The 12,841-nt window shown below is 30.1% G+C and overlaps 1 protein-coding gene across 1 annotated transcript; it reads left to right on the forward strand.

The window, feature by feature from the left end:
• Positions 7,255–12,513, forward strand: LOC109346032 (4-diphosphocytidyl-2-C-methyl-D-erythritol kinase, chloroplastic-like). Its single transcript, XM_019585381.1, has 11 exons — positions 7,255–7,602; positions 8,024–8,119; positions 8,204–8,272; positions 8,396–8,500; positions 8,590–8,646; positions 8,781–8,981; positions 9,292–9,384; positions 9,466–9,565; positions 9,934–10,033; positions 11,519–11,604; positions 12,334–12,513. The coding sequence occupies exons 1-11, from the start codon at positions 7,405–7,407 to the stop codon at positions 12,423–12,425; spliced, it is 1,197 nt and encodes a 398-aa protein (XP_019440926.1). The 5' UTR covers positions 7,255–7,404; the 3' UTR covers positions 12,426–12,513.

Consider the following 12,841-nt stretch of genomic DNA (forward strand, 5'->3'; position numbering starts at 1 on the left):
TTCTTTCCATACCTTAATGTTTGTCTCATTCAGCAATGGGATATTACTGATTTGAGCAGAAAAATTTGCAGCATTGGTAAATGACACTGAATCCACATAACAAAGAATTAATAACATGTTCAAATCTAAACAAGAAAGTCATGTAATATATAGAAAAAACAAGACCTGTTCACATAATAGACTCATCACAAGATACCTATCACAACATCAATTTCTAGTCTTTGGACGTAGAAATTAATTTGTAAGTGGTACTCTCAATATAATAATCAAATATTAACAATTAGTTATGTCAAACAATAGTCTTTCTTTGGAGCGACTATTATACACATGGAAAAAAACTTTATAATTGTTACATATTTATCATCACATGTATGTTATTATTTGGCCAAATTGTATCTTCCTTTGGGCCGAACACAATTTGCATAAATAATTTCATACTCATATCTGTAATTTCAATTAATTTCCACAATAGATGTTACTTTAGCAACATATTGCATCAATTTTAATTCAAAATAATTACCAAACAAAATAAAAAAACACAATATGGACCCATTACAAAAAATATCATATTAGAATTAAAACTTTCAGATTTGACATCTTTTATGATTACCAAATCTAATCCCACAAAAAGGTTAATATGAAATGACTTATCCAAAAAATTTGAATATCATATGTGCATAATGCAATTCCAAAATTCTTGAACATCATATGTGCATAATGCATGCAGTAAAACAGTGAACAACATATATGCAAAATTATTAGCACAATCATATGTTTGAATAAACAAATGTTAATAAATAAAACATTGAACAACAATTCACCACCTATTTTATATTATGAGACAGAAGGCATATCATAGAACAAATATGATTGTTTAATCATCCAAAAAATTGTGTTGCACAACCAACAATGCCTATCAGAGAAGAAACGTGAGTCTATAATAAATACGCAATCTAACCAACATGATTACATTAAGTGTGGAGAATAATGACATACACAAATAAAACATTGCAGCAGAAGAAAAATAAAGCACAATTCAAATCTTTCAATCTTTATACCATGACATAAAATCCCCAAATTAAAAATTAGGGTTCACATAAATTTTGAAAAAACACTTTTTATGGAGAATCATAAAATTCAGAACCTATATTCTGAAATCACTTGTTGGGAATTCCTTATGATTGGTGAAATATCAATCATAGGATCTTGAATCTCATGATTCTCACACACATATATGAAACAAAGGGTGCAGTGTCATACATGAGTCCATGTTCTTGGTTGTGTTCCTTTGATCTACGTTTCTGAAAGATGTTTTGTAGTATGATGACATTCCTCAACCAAATTCATGATTCCTCTTGGGACTTGTGTTTTCACTCTGATGGGAGAGGAGAAAACTAAATTTAATTTGGTGTGTTGGAGATCATAACATTCCTTATGTTTTAACTTATAGGGTTCTCATTATCCCCTATAGGTTAACTTGATGGGTATCCACTCATTAAGCACATATTCGTTATCAGCTTTTAGAAATATAAAGGGAGTCAATAATTAGATAGTTATAATGTAACCGAAAATAAATAGTTGATATCATTGTATCAAATATATAATGTCCGCCTTAATTAGAAATTATAAATTTCTAGCTTCCAAACTTTATCTTCCAAATGGATTAGTGAGATCAATTTCCACACAAAAAAATATGATATATCTTCCTCTAACTGTTGTTAACGTGTAGGTGTCGATGTTGATAGGATTAGTAACATAAGATGCTAAGTTAAGGAGAGTGATTTTATCATAATAGGTTAAATTCAAACTTGGAAATCTTATCCACACCATGGTGTGATCTATTTCTCTACTCAAAAATCCTCTAATAATTGTTTCTTTGTCCACCATATAATCAAACTTCAAATTAGACGTTGCAAAATTATCCATAATTCACAATTCATTCAAATTAAATTCATTCAAATCCATTTATTAGAGTTAATGGATTTAAATGAATATAATTCAATGGGTAGTGTGGATAATGGATGGATTCAAATCCATCCATTATATCCAATGGATATTGAGAGATATATCTATTTGGATGGATATCCAATCCATCCAAAAATAAAAATAAAAAATGATTTTCTTTGCATTTTCAATTTCATTTAAAAATTAAGAAATCTAAATTCAAGCAAATTCATCAATGATTCTCACTCTCACTTTTCATATTTTATTAAATTGATATCAATTATAGGAAATGTATATATAGTTAATATTCAAATTTTATTCTTAAGTACATAACATATAGATGTATGATAAAAATGTATGCATTGGCCAATGTATGAGTTTTATACACTGTCACTGTATCATTCACCGTTTATATTTAATTATCATTGACTATTCAAAAAAAGTAATTCAAATGAATGGTGAATGATAAAATGATTATGTATAAATCTTTATACTGATAGTGCATAGGTATTACACTCTAAAAATATTTTGTTAAATAATTTACACGTAGAACTTAAACGACACATGCTCATAGAATTTTGAAAAAATATATATATTTTTCTATAAAAGTTCAAAAAATTACTTTTAAAAAAAATCACTTTTTAAAAATTACTTTTGAATGGATTGATATAGATGAATTTATATGGATTAATGGATGACTTTTCATCTATCCAAAACCAAATTCATCCAAATCCATTCATTTGTCACTCCTAATTCAAATAATAGGAGCCGTGATTAATATTCAACATTTCAAATCCCATTAGAGTCTATATATTCTTTTCAAACTTTCCTTGAGAAAATCATAACTAGTTTTATCCACCATTGAGAAGAACTATTGAAAGAGTGATTCGTCTAAATACAAGCAAGGCACAACCATATTCCCTTTCTAATAGACAAAGTTATGTTTTAAGTGATTAAGTTATGTTTTACCCAATGTATTTGTCGGTGGATGTCTAACTCCTTGCTTTGAGTAAAGAACACAATTTCATCTAAATGTTTTACAATTAATTTTAACTTTAATATCATATTAAATTGTGTTAAAAGGTGATATGTGCCATGGATTGAAACTTCTTAATGAATCAAGAAGTATGAGAAATGAATAAATGAGAAAGAAAACTTAAAGAAAGAAGAATAAAAATAAAATAAGAATCAAAGCTTTCACTCAATAATTTTTTCTTTAATGAAATTGATTACAAAGATTAGAGGAATATCTCATTATATACAACAACTACTAAAACAGAAAACAAAAACTGTTAACCACATAATTGATTAACTCTATTGATTAATTGATTATCGTACACAAAATTCACTTTAACAAACTGAAGCTACTAACCAGTTAATCGATTAACTACAGTGTTCATCAATTAACTCTTACAAAATCTCAGCTATTCTAAAAAAATTTTAGAAGTTAACATGCAATTTTAAATTAGTTAAAAAGTTACTACTAAATTTAAACTTGAATGATATTTAATGTTAATACTTTACATTTAATAATTTTATTCCAATTTCAAATATTTTATTTCCTTTTTTAGGTAAAGTCTTTTTAATTTGTATCTTTATTTTGTAACTTATATACTAGCTAGAATACACATTAATAAATTTATAATTACAAAAAAATGGATTCACTTATTATAAAAAGTTTATAAAACCTACCCCACATCTTAGTATGGGAAAATCATGGTCATATCTACCCACTAATTCAAATTATTGGATTTTCCTATAATCGAGTAAAAAAATTTAACTTATTTTTGGAGCAAGTGGATCTCCTACCTTATAAAAATAAGGACATGTGTATTTTAAAAGGGAAGAGATTCACTTACTCTAAGAGTAAATTTTTTAAACTTATTTCTGATCTTAGCCATCAATTCTAGGGAAATTTAATGGTTTGAACTAGTAAGTAGATCTAAACCAATAGATATTCATAGAATTGATGGCTAAAATAAAAAATAACTTAAAAAACTTAAGTGGTTTCTCACTCATTTTAAAAAGATAAAGTTCTATTACAGTAAAATTGTCCCTTGAAATAAGTAATTTTTTTGTTGAAATTTTTGTTAATTTGTATTCATTTATTATTATTTCTTAAATATAATGTAGGCTAAAATAAAAAATAACTTAAAAAACTTAAGTGGTTTCTCACTCATTTTAAAAAGATAAAGTTCTATTACAGTAAAATTGTCCCTTGAAATAAGTAATTTTTTTGTTGAAATTTTTGTTAATTTGTATTCATTTATTATTATTTCTTAAATATAATGTAGGCTAAAATAAAAAATAACTTAAAAAACTTAAGTGGTTTCTCACTCATTTTAAAAAGATAAAGTTCTATTACAGTAAAATTGTCCCTTGAAATAAGTAATTTTTTTGTTGAAATTTTTGTTAATTTGTATTCATTTATTATTATTTCTTAAATATAATGTAATTAACATACTGATGATAAATAGTATTTTTTAAAACAAATTTAATAATATTTTTAATATGATAATCGATTATTTTTAGTTTTATAAATAATTATTTGGTTTAGGAAATTTTAAAGTTAAAATTAAGAGTACATAGTATTGTCTTTACAGTTTGATCTCAATTGTTGATTATTTTAATCCCCATTTTGTGTTGCAGTAACTTTATTCAATGCTGGTATATTTTTTTCTACTTTATTTTACTAAGCACTTTAAGTGGGGTGGATCATTACTTTATGGAGTGTAATAACTTTTATAGTGATTTAATTAAACCTTTTAAGAATTTGAGTTAAAATTTTCTATATCTTTTACTAATATATGTTAGGTAGAATTATTTTTCTAATGTCACCATATCTCCAAATTTTATGGGTGAAAAACTATTTTTTTTTGAAGTGTGATCCCTTTCAACAAATATAGCTCATCGAAAATGAACATTTAAATTTTTTTTATCTTTCTATAGATCTAGTAAAGCCTTACATGATTAGACTAATGTTTTTTGTGTAAGGTAGAATTATTTGAATAGGCTATAAAAATTGTGAAATTAATTACCTATACAAATCTTTTCAAATATTTGAAAAAATAATTACTTAACATATTGGTTGGATTTGGAGATTTATTCCATTGATTGCAACAATATTACATGTCAGATCTCTCACTATAGAGAGAAAATGAGAGATGAGAGGATTCTCAATTTTACTCCCTAAAAACAATCAATGTTGAGGAAATTTGTGGGTAGGAAACTTGTCTCATACATTAATGTTATATATGTTTGGTTTAGAAATAAAAATGAAAGGAGAGAATATAGAAAGAAAGATTTTGGATAGAGAGAAAGTTGTAAGAAATTATTTTATGTGTTGTTTTGGTAGAAGTGATATGCAAAATAATTTGAAGAGAAAGAAAGAAAGTTTTTCTATACTAGACAATTAGACCTCAAACAACAATATTAAGTTCTAAATAAAGTAAAGGTATTCTAGTAAATGTATATATTTTTGACTCATTCACCATACTTTCTCCTTGTTTTAGGGAAGAAAAAAACAAAAGTTGGTGGGCCCTACAACTTTTGGTTTCATTTTTCACCTATTTCTCTTCTATCAAAGTGGAGAAATATAAACTTTCTCATCTCCTCGTTTTCTTTCTTCCCTTATATGTTCTATTTGGTTAGAGAGGAAAAACTAAGAAGAAAAAATATATAAGAAATAGACTGAAAAAAAAGAAAGAGATAAAAATGTGGTAAATATTTATGTTGGTTGGTAGTATAAAAAAAGAAATAAGGAAATGTTTTTTCATTTTTACTTTTGCTCTCCCATTTTCTCTTTACATGAGAGGAGAAAGAAAATTGATGGGTACACTGTATCCTCGTACCGGAGGCAATCCTGTCCGAGCCGGGAACATACACAGGTAAGTGGGGCTAACTCTCCCAACGGGCATTTTTTCCATCCACAAGACTCAAACCCGGGTTCTTGCTTAAGGGGAATCAAACATGTATCACTTGAACCAACGTCCGTTGGTAGCTAAAACATTGTTTAAGTAAACACAAAAGAATACTTTATCATAAAAAATGATATTTTTCATAACTTTTCAAAAGTAGTTTCCCTATTTTGTATTGCTTAAATAATATCCTTATGTTAATTAATAATATTCTTATGGAACTAATTAACATGACCCTTAAACATTTGATTAAGATGGCATATGTTTATTTCTCCTTAAGTGAAATTAAAATTTGGTAGAGTTAACTAGTTCACATGTGAATATTCTCATATTCAAATGAGTTGTTTGGATATAAAGTTACATATAAGATGAGATATGATTAGTTAAAAATGTAAATAAAGCTTAAGAGTGTCAAATTTTAATGTTAATAACATAAAACAATTATCTTGAATATACCATGGTATATGGTGTATGAGAAAAAAATGTTGTTAGTGTGCATAACTTAATTCACTATTTCCACCCAAGTTTTTCTAGTGTAAGAAAATGAAATAAAGATTGAAGAACAATTTTGGTCACAATTTTTCCCCCGCGTATATCTATTTTTTAATTCCATGATATAAAAAATTGAAATTGATCCTTAAAAGTTTTAGATGTATGCATCAAAATAGTTCATCACAAGGATTAAGGTATACCAAAATTTTAATTGAAATAAATTAGTCTAATCCATGTTTAAATTCTTAGAGAACAAAATTGAGTTTTTTCATTTTCCTGGAATGCAAATTTGTTGAGAGACCACTAAAATAAAATAGTGAATATGTTACTATTACCTAAATGTTAATGTTATTTCGTGAGTAATATATATGTTTTATATTTTTAGTATATTATTTAATATTTATATTTTAATTATTATTAACTCTTAAATAAAAATAATATATATGAATGATTATTTTGGTATTCTCAAGGGTATTCTTTTACCATTTTTAGTAAGAAACTAATCTCGAAGCGACTGTCCTTTTCAACAAATGTCGGCCTTAGGAATCAAACCATTTAACGAGACCTTACAACTAGACCAACAACATGTTAGTATATGAATGATTAATCATATTATAAAAACACTAATAATATATTGAAATTAAACTCTTTTTCCTTTCACAACATGTATTACATATTATCATAAAAGAGAATAAAATATTTCATTGTATTAAACAATAAATTATTTACTTTAGCTATTAAAATTATAATATGTATCATACTATTTTCTTTTAGTTTTTAAAATTAATTAAATATAATATATGTCATAATTTTTGTGATGAGATGATAGCGGATAATCTTTTTATGATAATGGTCAAACAACTAACACTTTCCAAGTATTTCTATTACACAATGTTAGGCTGCAGAATAATACATAGTCAGAAGTTGACAGTGTCAACAAACACACACTGTTTGGTTTGTTAGACATTTTTCTTTTTCAACTACCCACTTTGCATGAATCATCTTCAACTCTAAAGTTACAATTTTTCTTTCACATATCCAATTCAATCCAATGCAATCCATGGCTTCCTCTCACTTTCTCTGCATTAACAATGTCATCCCCATTTCTCCAAATCCCTACAGAACTATCCATTTCCCTCAATTCACACCATTTGGGTCATCAAATTTTCACACTAAGCTTCATTTTCAGAGACCCAAGATTGTTAAAGCAATGATTTCTGATTCCAACTTTTCCAAGAAACAAGTGGAGGTTGGTATCTCTGGTCCTTTTATTTTATGTTATGCTTTCGATTGAACTTCCAGTGACTGTTATGTTTAATTTTGTTTGGATATGGCTTTTGACTTTTTTTAGACTAAAAATAATCAACTTTTGTCTCTGAGATTGGCTCCATGAGATTTCAAAAACTTTAACTTGGTCTTGACGTCCCTGACAAAAAAATCAGGGATCAAATTGACATTTTACTCTTACGCTTGCTTGCCTTGTGACCTGGAGGCCATGAGTCTAAATCCTGGGAAACAACTCATTCCCAGGATTGTGTGGGTAAGACTGTGTACATCTATCCTGTCCAGACTCGTAGGTGAGACCCTTGTGCAACCGGTCCGCTATTTGTGTCATGATTTTGATTGAATTACTTGTATTTTTGTGTTGTGATTGTGTGTTGGGAAATTAGGTTGTGTATAACCCTGATGAAAGGATAAACAAATTGGCTGATGAAGTGGATAAGGAAGCTCCCCTTTCAAGGCTTACTTTGTTCTCTCCCTGCAAGGTAACAAATCAAAACCAATTTGTTTCTTAGAGGCTATGCAAATTTGTTTGCTTGTATTGAAATTGCTATCACATCCTGCTGCAGATAAATGTTTTCCTGCGAATAACCGACAAGAGGGAAGATGGGTACCATGATTTGGCATCTCTATTTCATGTAAGTTATGATCAAATTTGTTGATAAATGCTTCAATTCTCTTTGTTATTTTTTATTTACTTGTTAATTTGATTTATTTATACTTGAGTAAGTGTATCTTACATACAACTTTTGAGTCTCCAGGTGATAAGTCTAGGTGACATAATTAAGTTCTCTTTGTCACCATCCAAGACCACCGATCGACTGTCGACTAATGTGTCCGGGGTGCCGCTTGATGATAGAAATTTGGTAAAACAACACAAACTGCTAATTTTCGTTCTCGCCCTCTTTTTCGTGATTCTTATTAAGAGAATGTTATGTTGGATATCTTTTCACAGATTATTAAGGCGCTTAATCTTTACAGGAAGAAAACTGCCAGTGAAAAGTTCTTCTGGGTATGAAATAATAATGCTATTTTGTTCCTATTCTTATTATTTCGAACAAACTATTGCATTGTTATTAATTTTTATTTGGATTTCTACTTATCTCAAGATCTAATTCATGTTGATTTTATTCTTGCCGTTGTCAGATTCATCTTGATAAACGGGTGCCTACCGGGGCAGGGCTTGGTGGGGGAAGTAGCAATGCTGCAACTGCACTATGGGCAGCTAATCAATTCAGTGGCGGTCTTGCCACGGAGAAAGAACTCCAAGAGTGGTCAAGTGAGATTGGATCAGACATTCCCTTCTTTTTCTCTCAGGGAGCAGCTTATTGCACTGGCCGAGGTGAGGTAAGTACAAATACTGAACTTTTATAGTCCTTTACTGTTGATTAAAGTTGATATTGTTGTATACTAAAAGCAAACGGATCCATCCTTTACGGTTTTCAATGCCCATCGCCTAGATTGATCTTTGTTGCTGAAACTTGTTGCATTTTAGTAGTAGAAGATATCCTATCATTTTGTCATGAATGAGAAGAGATTTGTGTGATGATTTTTCCAAGAACTCACTCATACATTCATTTACCTGTCTTCTAGACATGCTCAGTGAATTTACTAATTATTATATTATATTTAATATTTTTCTTTTTCAATCGTAAAGATTGTTGAGAATATTCCTCCTCCAATATCTTTGGACCTTCCAATGGTTCTCATAAAGCCCCAACAAGCATGTTCAACTGCCGAAGTCTACAAGGTATTTTGACTTTTCAGAATTGAAACAAAACCATAATTTCCCCTCAAATTTTACTGACAAATTTAACTTCCAATGATGCAGTGTCTAAAGTTGAACAAGAGCAGTAATATTGATCCTTTAACATTATTGGAGAAAATCAAAAGGGACGGGATATCACAAGATGTCTGTATTAATGATTTAGGTATGTTTCTAATTGAAAGTTCATAGTTTTTACTTTTTTTTATTTTTCACTCTGGCTTTGATTTGATATTCTTTGATGCACCTTGTACATAACTCTACGAGATTTGTAGTGTAAAACTAATCTTGCAGGTCTAACTGAGCTTCTTATCTTCTTTTTTTAATAGTTGTCAGTGTATCTTACCGTGAATACCTAGTATGCCCCATTATGTATTTACAAATTGATCCTTCCTTACATTGACAAAGTTTTTGTAATTTGATCCTGATTCACTTGTACAACATTTGGCCCCGATCCACTTGGGCTCTATCATTAAAATGCGTAGTTTTTATTTGATTTTTTTCCCCGTGTTTTTCTTTCTTTTTTATCCACAGAACCTCCAGCATTTGAAGTTCTCCCATCTCTCAAACAACTGAAGCAGCGGATTACTGCAGCTGGTCGCGGAGAATATGATGCTGTTTTTATGTCAGGAAGGTGAGAACACAGAGAAACCTAATATTCTCCAATATCTGTTCCAGCATTTTTTTACAATTCAAATATACTTGCCACAGTTGCCAGAGCTTAAGGTGCACACACACACACATCCCTTAGTATCCGTATTTGTAGAGTCGTCGTCTTCTCTCTCTCTCTCAGTTTGTGATTTTTTGCATGTGCTTTGCAGTGCATGACTAAAGATTCTTCAAATTTATGCATGAGTAACCTGATATATGATTCTAAAGTTGTTTTAATTACTTTTAACCATGACAAAAATTGTTTGAAAACATTCAAAATATGTGACTGATGTTACATAATTTTTATTTTGCGTCTCAGAGGCAAAGAAAGGATCAGTTGCTAGTCATTATTACTGTACTTTGAGATAACGAGAATGCTATCTCTTCCCTATTGTATGGTGAACATTTGATAATTGGTAGCCAATAGCTTCTCTATTTATTTACATCTGGTAATTTGTAAATTGATCATATAACTGGGTTTCGCCAACTTAGCATGCCTTCACTCTGAAGAGATTGTCCAAGTTATCATATAACTAAGGGTGACAAATGCGATAACTCGGAAGAGACTGTCCAAGTTAGAACTTGTTAAAGGATAGTCCAAAAATCTAACCTCGGTTAGATGCTTGGTATTTGGATATTGTTGGTCACTGAAAACCTTGAGCTATTCCCACTTGCTTACAAACCCTACTTTCTGAAACTCTTTGAACATATATTTCTGCTTGGTCCCTGAAACTTTATAAAATACATCAAAGTATTGAAAGCTTCTGTGAGGAGATTATTAAAATTTTAACCGGGACTATTAAATAACAACTTTCTGATTGTATTGGGAAAGTTCATGTAGAAGTTTAGGCTAATAGAAGTTTTTGTAGCTCAACTCAAGCACAGGAATGACGTGTATAATTAAGAAATAGAATTTAAATCTGAGAAAAATAAAAAACCAAAACAGTAACAACCAAATCTCAATTCTCAAGGTAGCAGATAACTAAGCTCTAGTAACATGTTGGAGATAGTATGATACTAAAACAGAGTTACCACTATTAGTGACAATGTAGTTTGTTCATCGACACTTTTCGATATGTACTAAAAGTAATAAGTCCGTCTGTGAGTACTTAAACCTCTATTCTTACGTTCTGCTGATGATGTGGAGTTTATGGGTTTCTGTTTATCTAGATCGAAATAACAAGATATTTGGTTTCATATGATTGCTACAATTGCTATTAAATAGTATCTTTCCTTAACTGAAGTTGTTCTCTAACATCAATGAACTTTTTCGAGGAAAAAAACTCTTCTGTACTACTTCTTCTACTTGTAGCATCTCATTGATGCTTCCCTTATCATTGCCTTTCTTGTGTAAACTGTGGATGGACCTTTCATATACTCACTACATTTGGTTTGTGGAATTAGTAATGGGTTTCTGTGCTATCCATCTTTAATGCCTTAACATTTTTTCTTCATACATGTCATGCAGTGGAAGCACTATTGTTGGAGTTGGTTCGCCTGATCCTCCACAATTTGTTTACGATGATGCCGAATACCGAGATGTGTTTCTGTCGGGTAAGCTTTGATAAATTAGGGCTTGGAAACTAAGTTCATCTCCATGATTATATTGAAGCCCTAGTCCCATATGATTAAGGAGAGGTTTTCCACATTTTAGTATTAAAGTCCTGTTAAATATAAGCTGTTAGAAACTTAAATCCCTTGTAGATTATAGTTGCTACTTGCTACTTTTAATTGAAAAATATAAATATTCAACACACAAAATTCTCATTGTGATCCATGCAGCTATATCTGAAGCCCACTTAAACCCTTATCTATGGACAAATATGTTTTATTATTTTCTTTATCATTATGAAAGTTAAGGATAAGAGGGTGAGCTATGGCACAACGATAAGGTTGTTGCTTCGTGATTAAGAAGTCACAAGTTCAAATCCTAGAAACAGTCTCTCTGCTTGCGAGGGTAAGACCACATAATCTACCATCACAAACTGATCTCATTAGGTGGAAGGCTCGTGTGCTGCATCGTCCTTTTTATTATGGAAGTTAAGAATGAGGTGAAAGATATTAGTTACAACTTACAACTACCAACTTAGCATTTTAGTTCCAAACATTGCACAAGGCAGCACTTTTTCTAAGCACTGGATGACAATGAGATTTTATATTAAGTTCTAACGACAAATTCTTATGTTGTCACCAATTCAGTTCGATCATAAGAATGTTCATCCATTGTACTAATTTGACAAATTACAATGACACTTCCAATGATAGAATTGTTTCTGATTACAGATGCCTATTTTCTTACTCGAGAGGAGAATCAGTGGTACAAAGAACCTGCATCAACTCCTTCTGCCTCTGATTTTGATTCTGAGTCTGCTTAATTCATTGTCTTGTAACAGATTATAAAATATTAATGTAATAATAATCTTTATTCTGTCTTTTTTTGTGTGCATCATTCATTGATATGAGTATATGGTGAGTTTGGTGCAATGATAAGTTTGTTGTTTAGTGACCATGACGTCACATGTTTAAAAGTCCTGAAAACAGCGTATCAACTTGTAGAGGTAAGAGTGCGTACATCTTCACTCTCCAGACCCTACTAAGTAAGAGCGTCGTGCACTAAGCTGCATTTTTTTTTTATCAATTGACGTGAGAGGGTGAGCCCAACGCAATGGTAAGGTTGCTACTTCAAGGTAATGCTGCACATATCTACCCCTACCTTACTAGCCTATTAGATGGAAGTCTCATATACTATGCCGTCTTTTATTAGCGCTTTTTGCTGTGTTCCTGCTGTGAT

Source organism: Lupinus angustifolius, chromosome LG04 (assembly GCF_001865875.1).
Source record: "Lupinus angustifolius cultivar Tanjil chromosome LG04, LupAngTanjil_v1.0, whole genome shotgun sequence".
Lineage (NCBI taxonomy): Eukaryota > Viridiplantae > Streptophyta > Magnoliopsida > Fabales > Fabaceae > Lupinus > Lupinus angustifolius.

Coding starts and splice junctions, on each gene's coding strand:
- LOC109346032 (XM_019585381.1), top strand. CDS start 7,405: ATGCAATCCATGGCTTCCTCTCACTTTCTCTGCATTAACAATGTCATC. Junction 8,120..8,203: donor CTTTGTTCTCTCCCTGCAAG/GTAACAAATCAA, acceptor ATCCTGCTGCAG/ATAAATGTTTTCCTGCGAAT. Junction 9,566..9,933: donor TGTCTGTATTAATGATTTAG/GTATGTTTCTAA, acceptor TTTTATCCACAG/AACCTCCAGCATTTGAAGTT.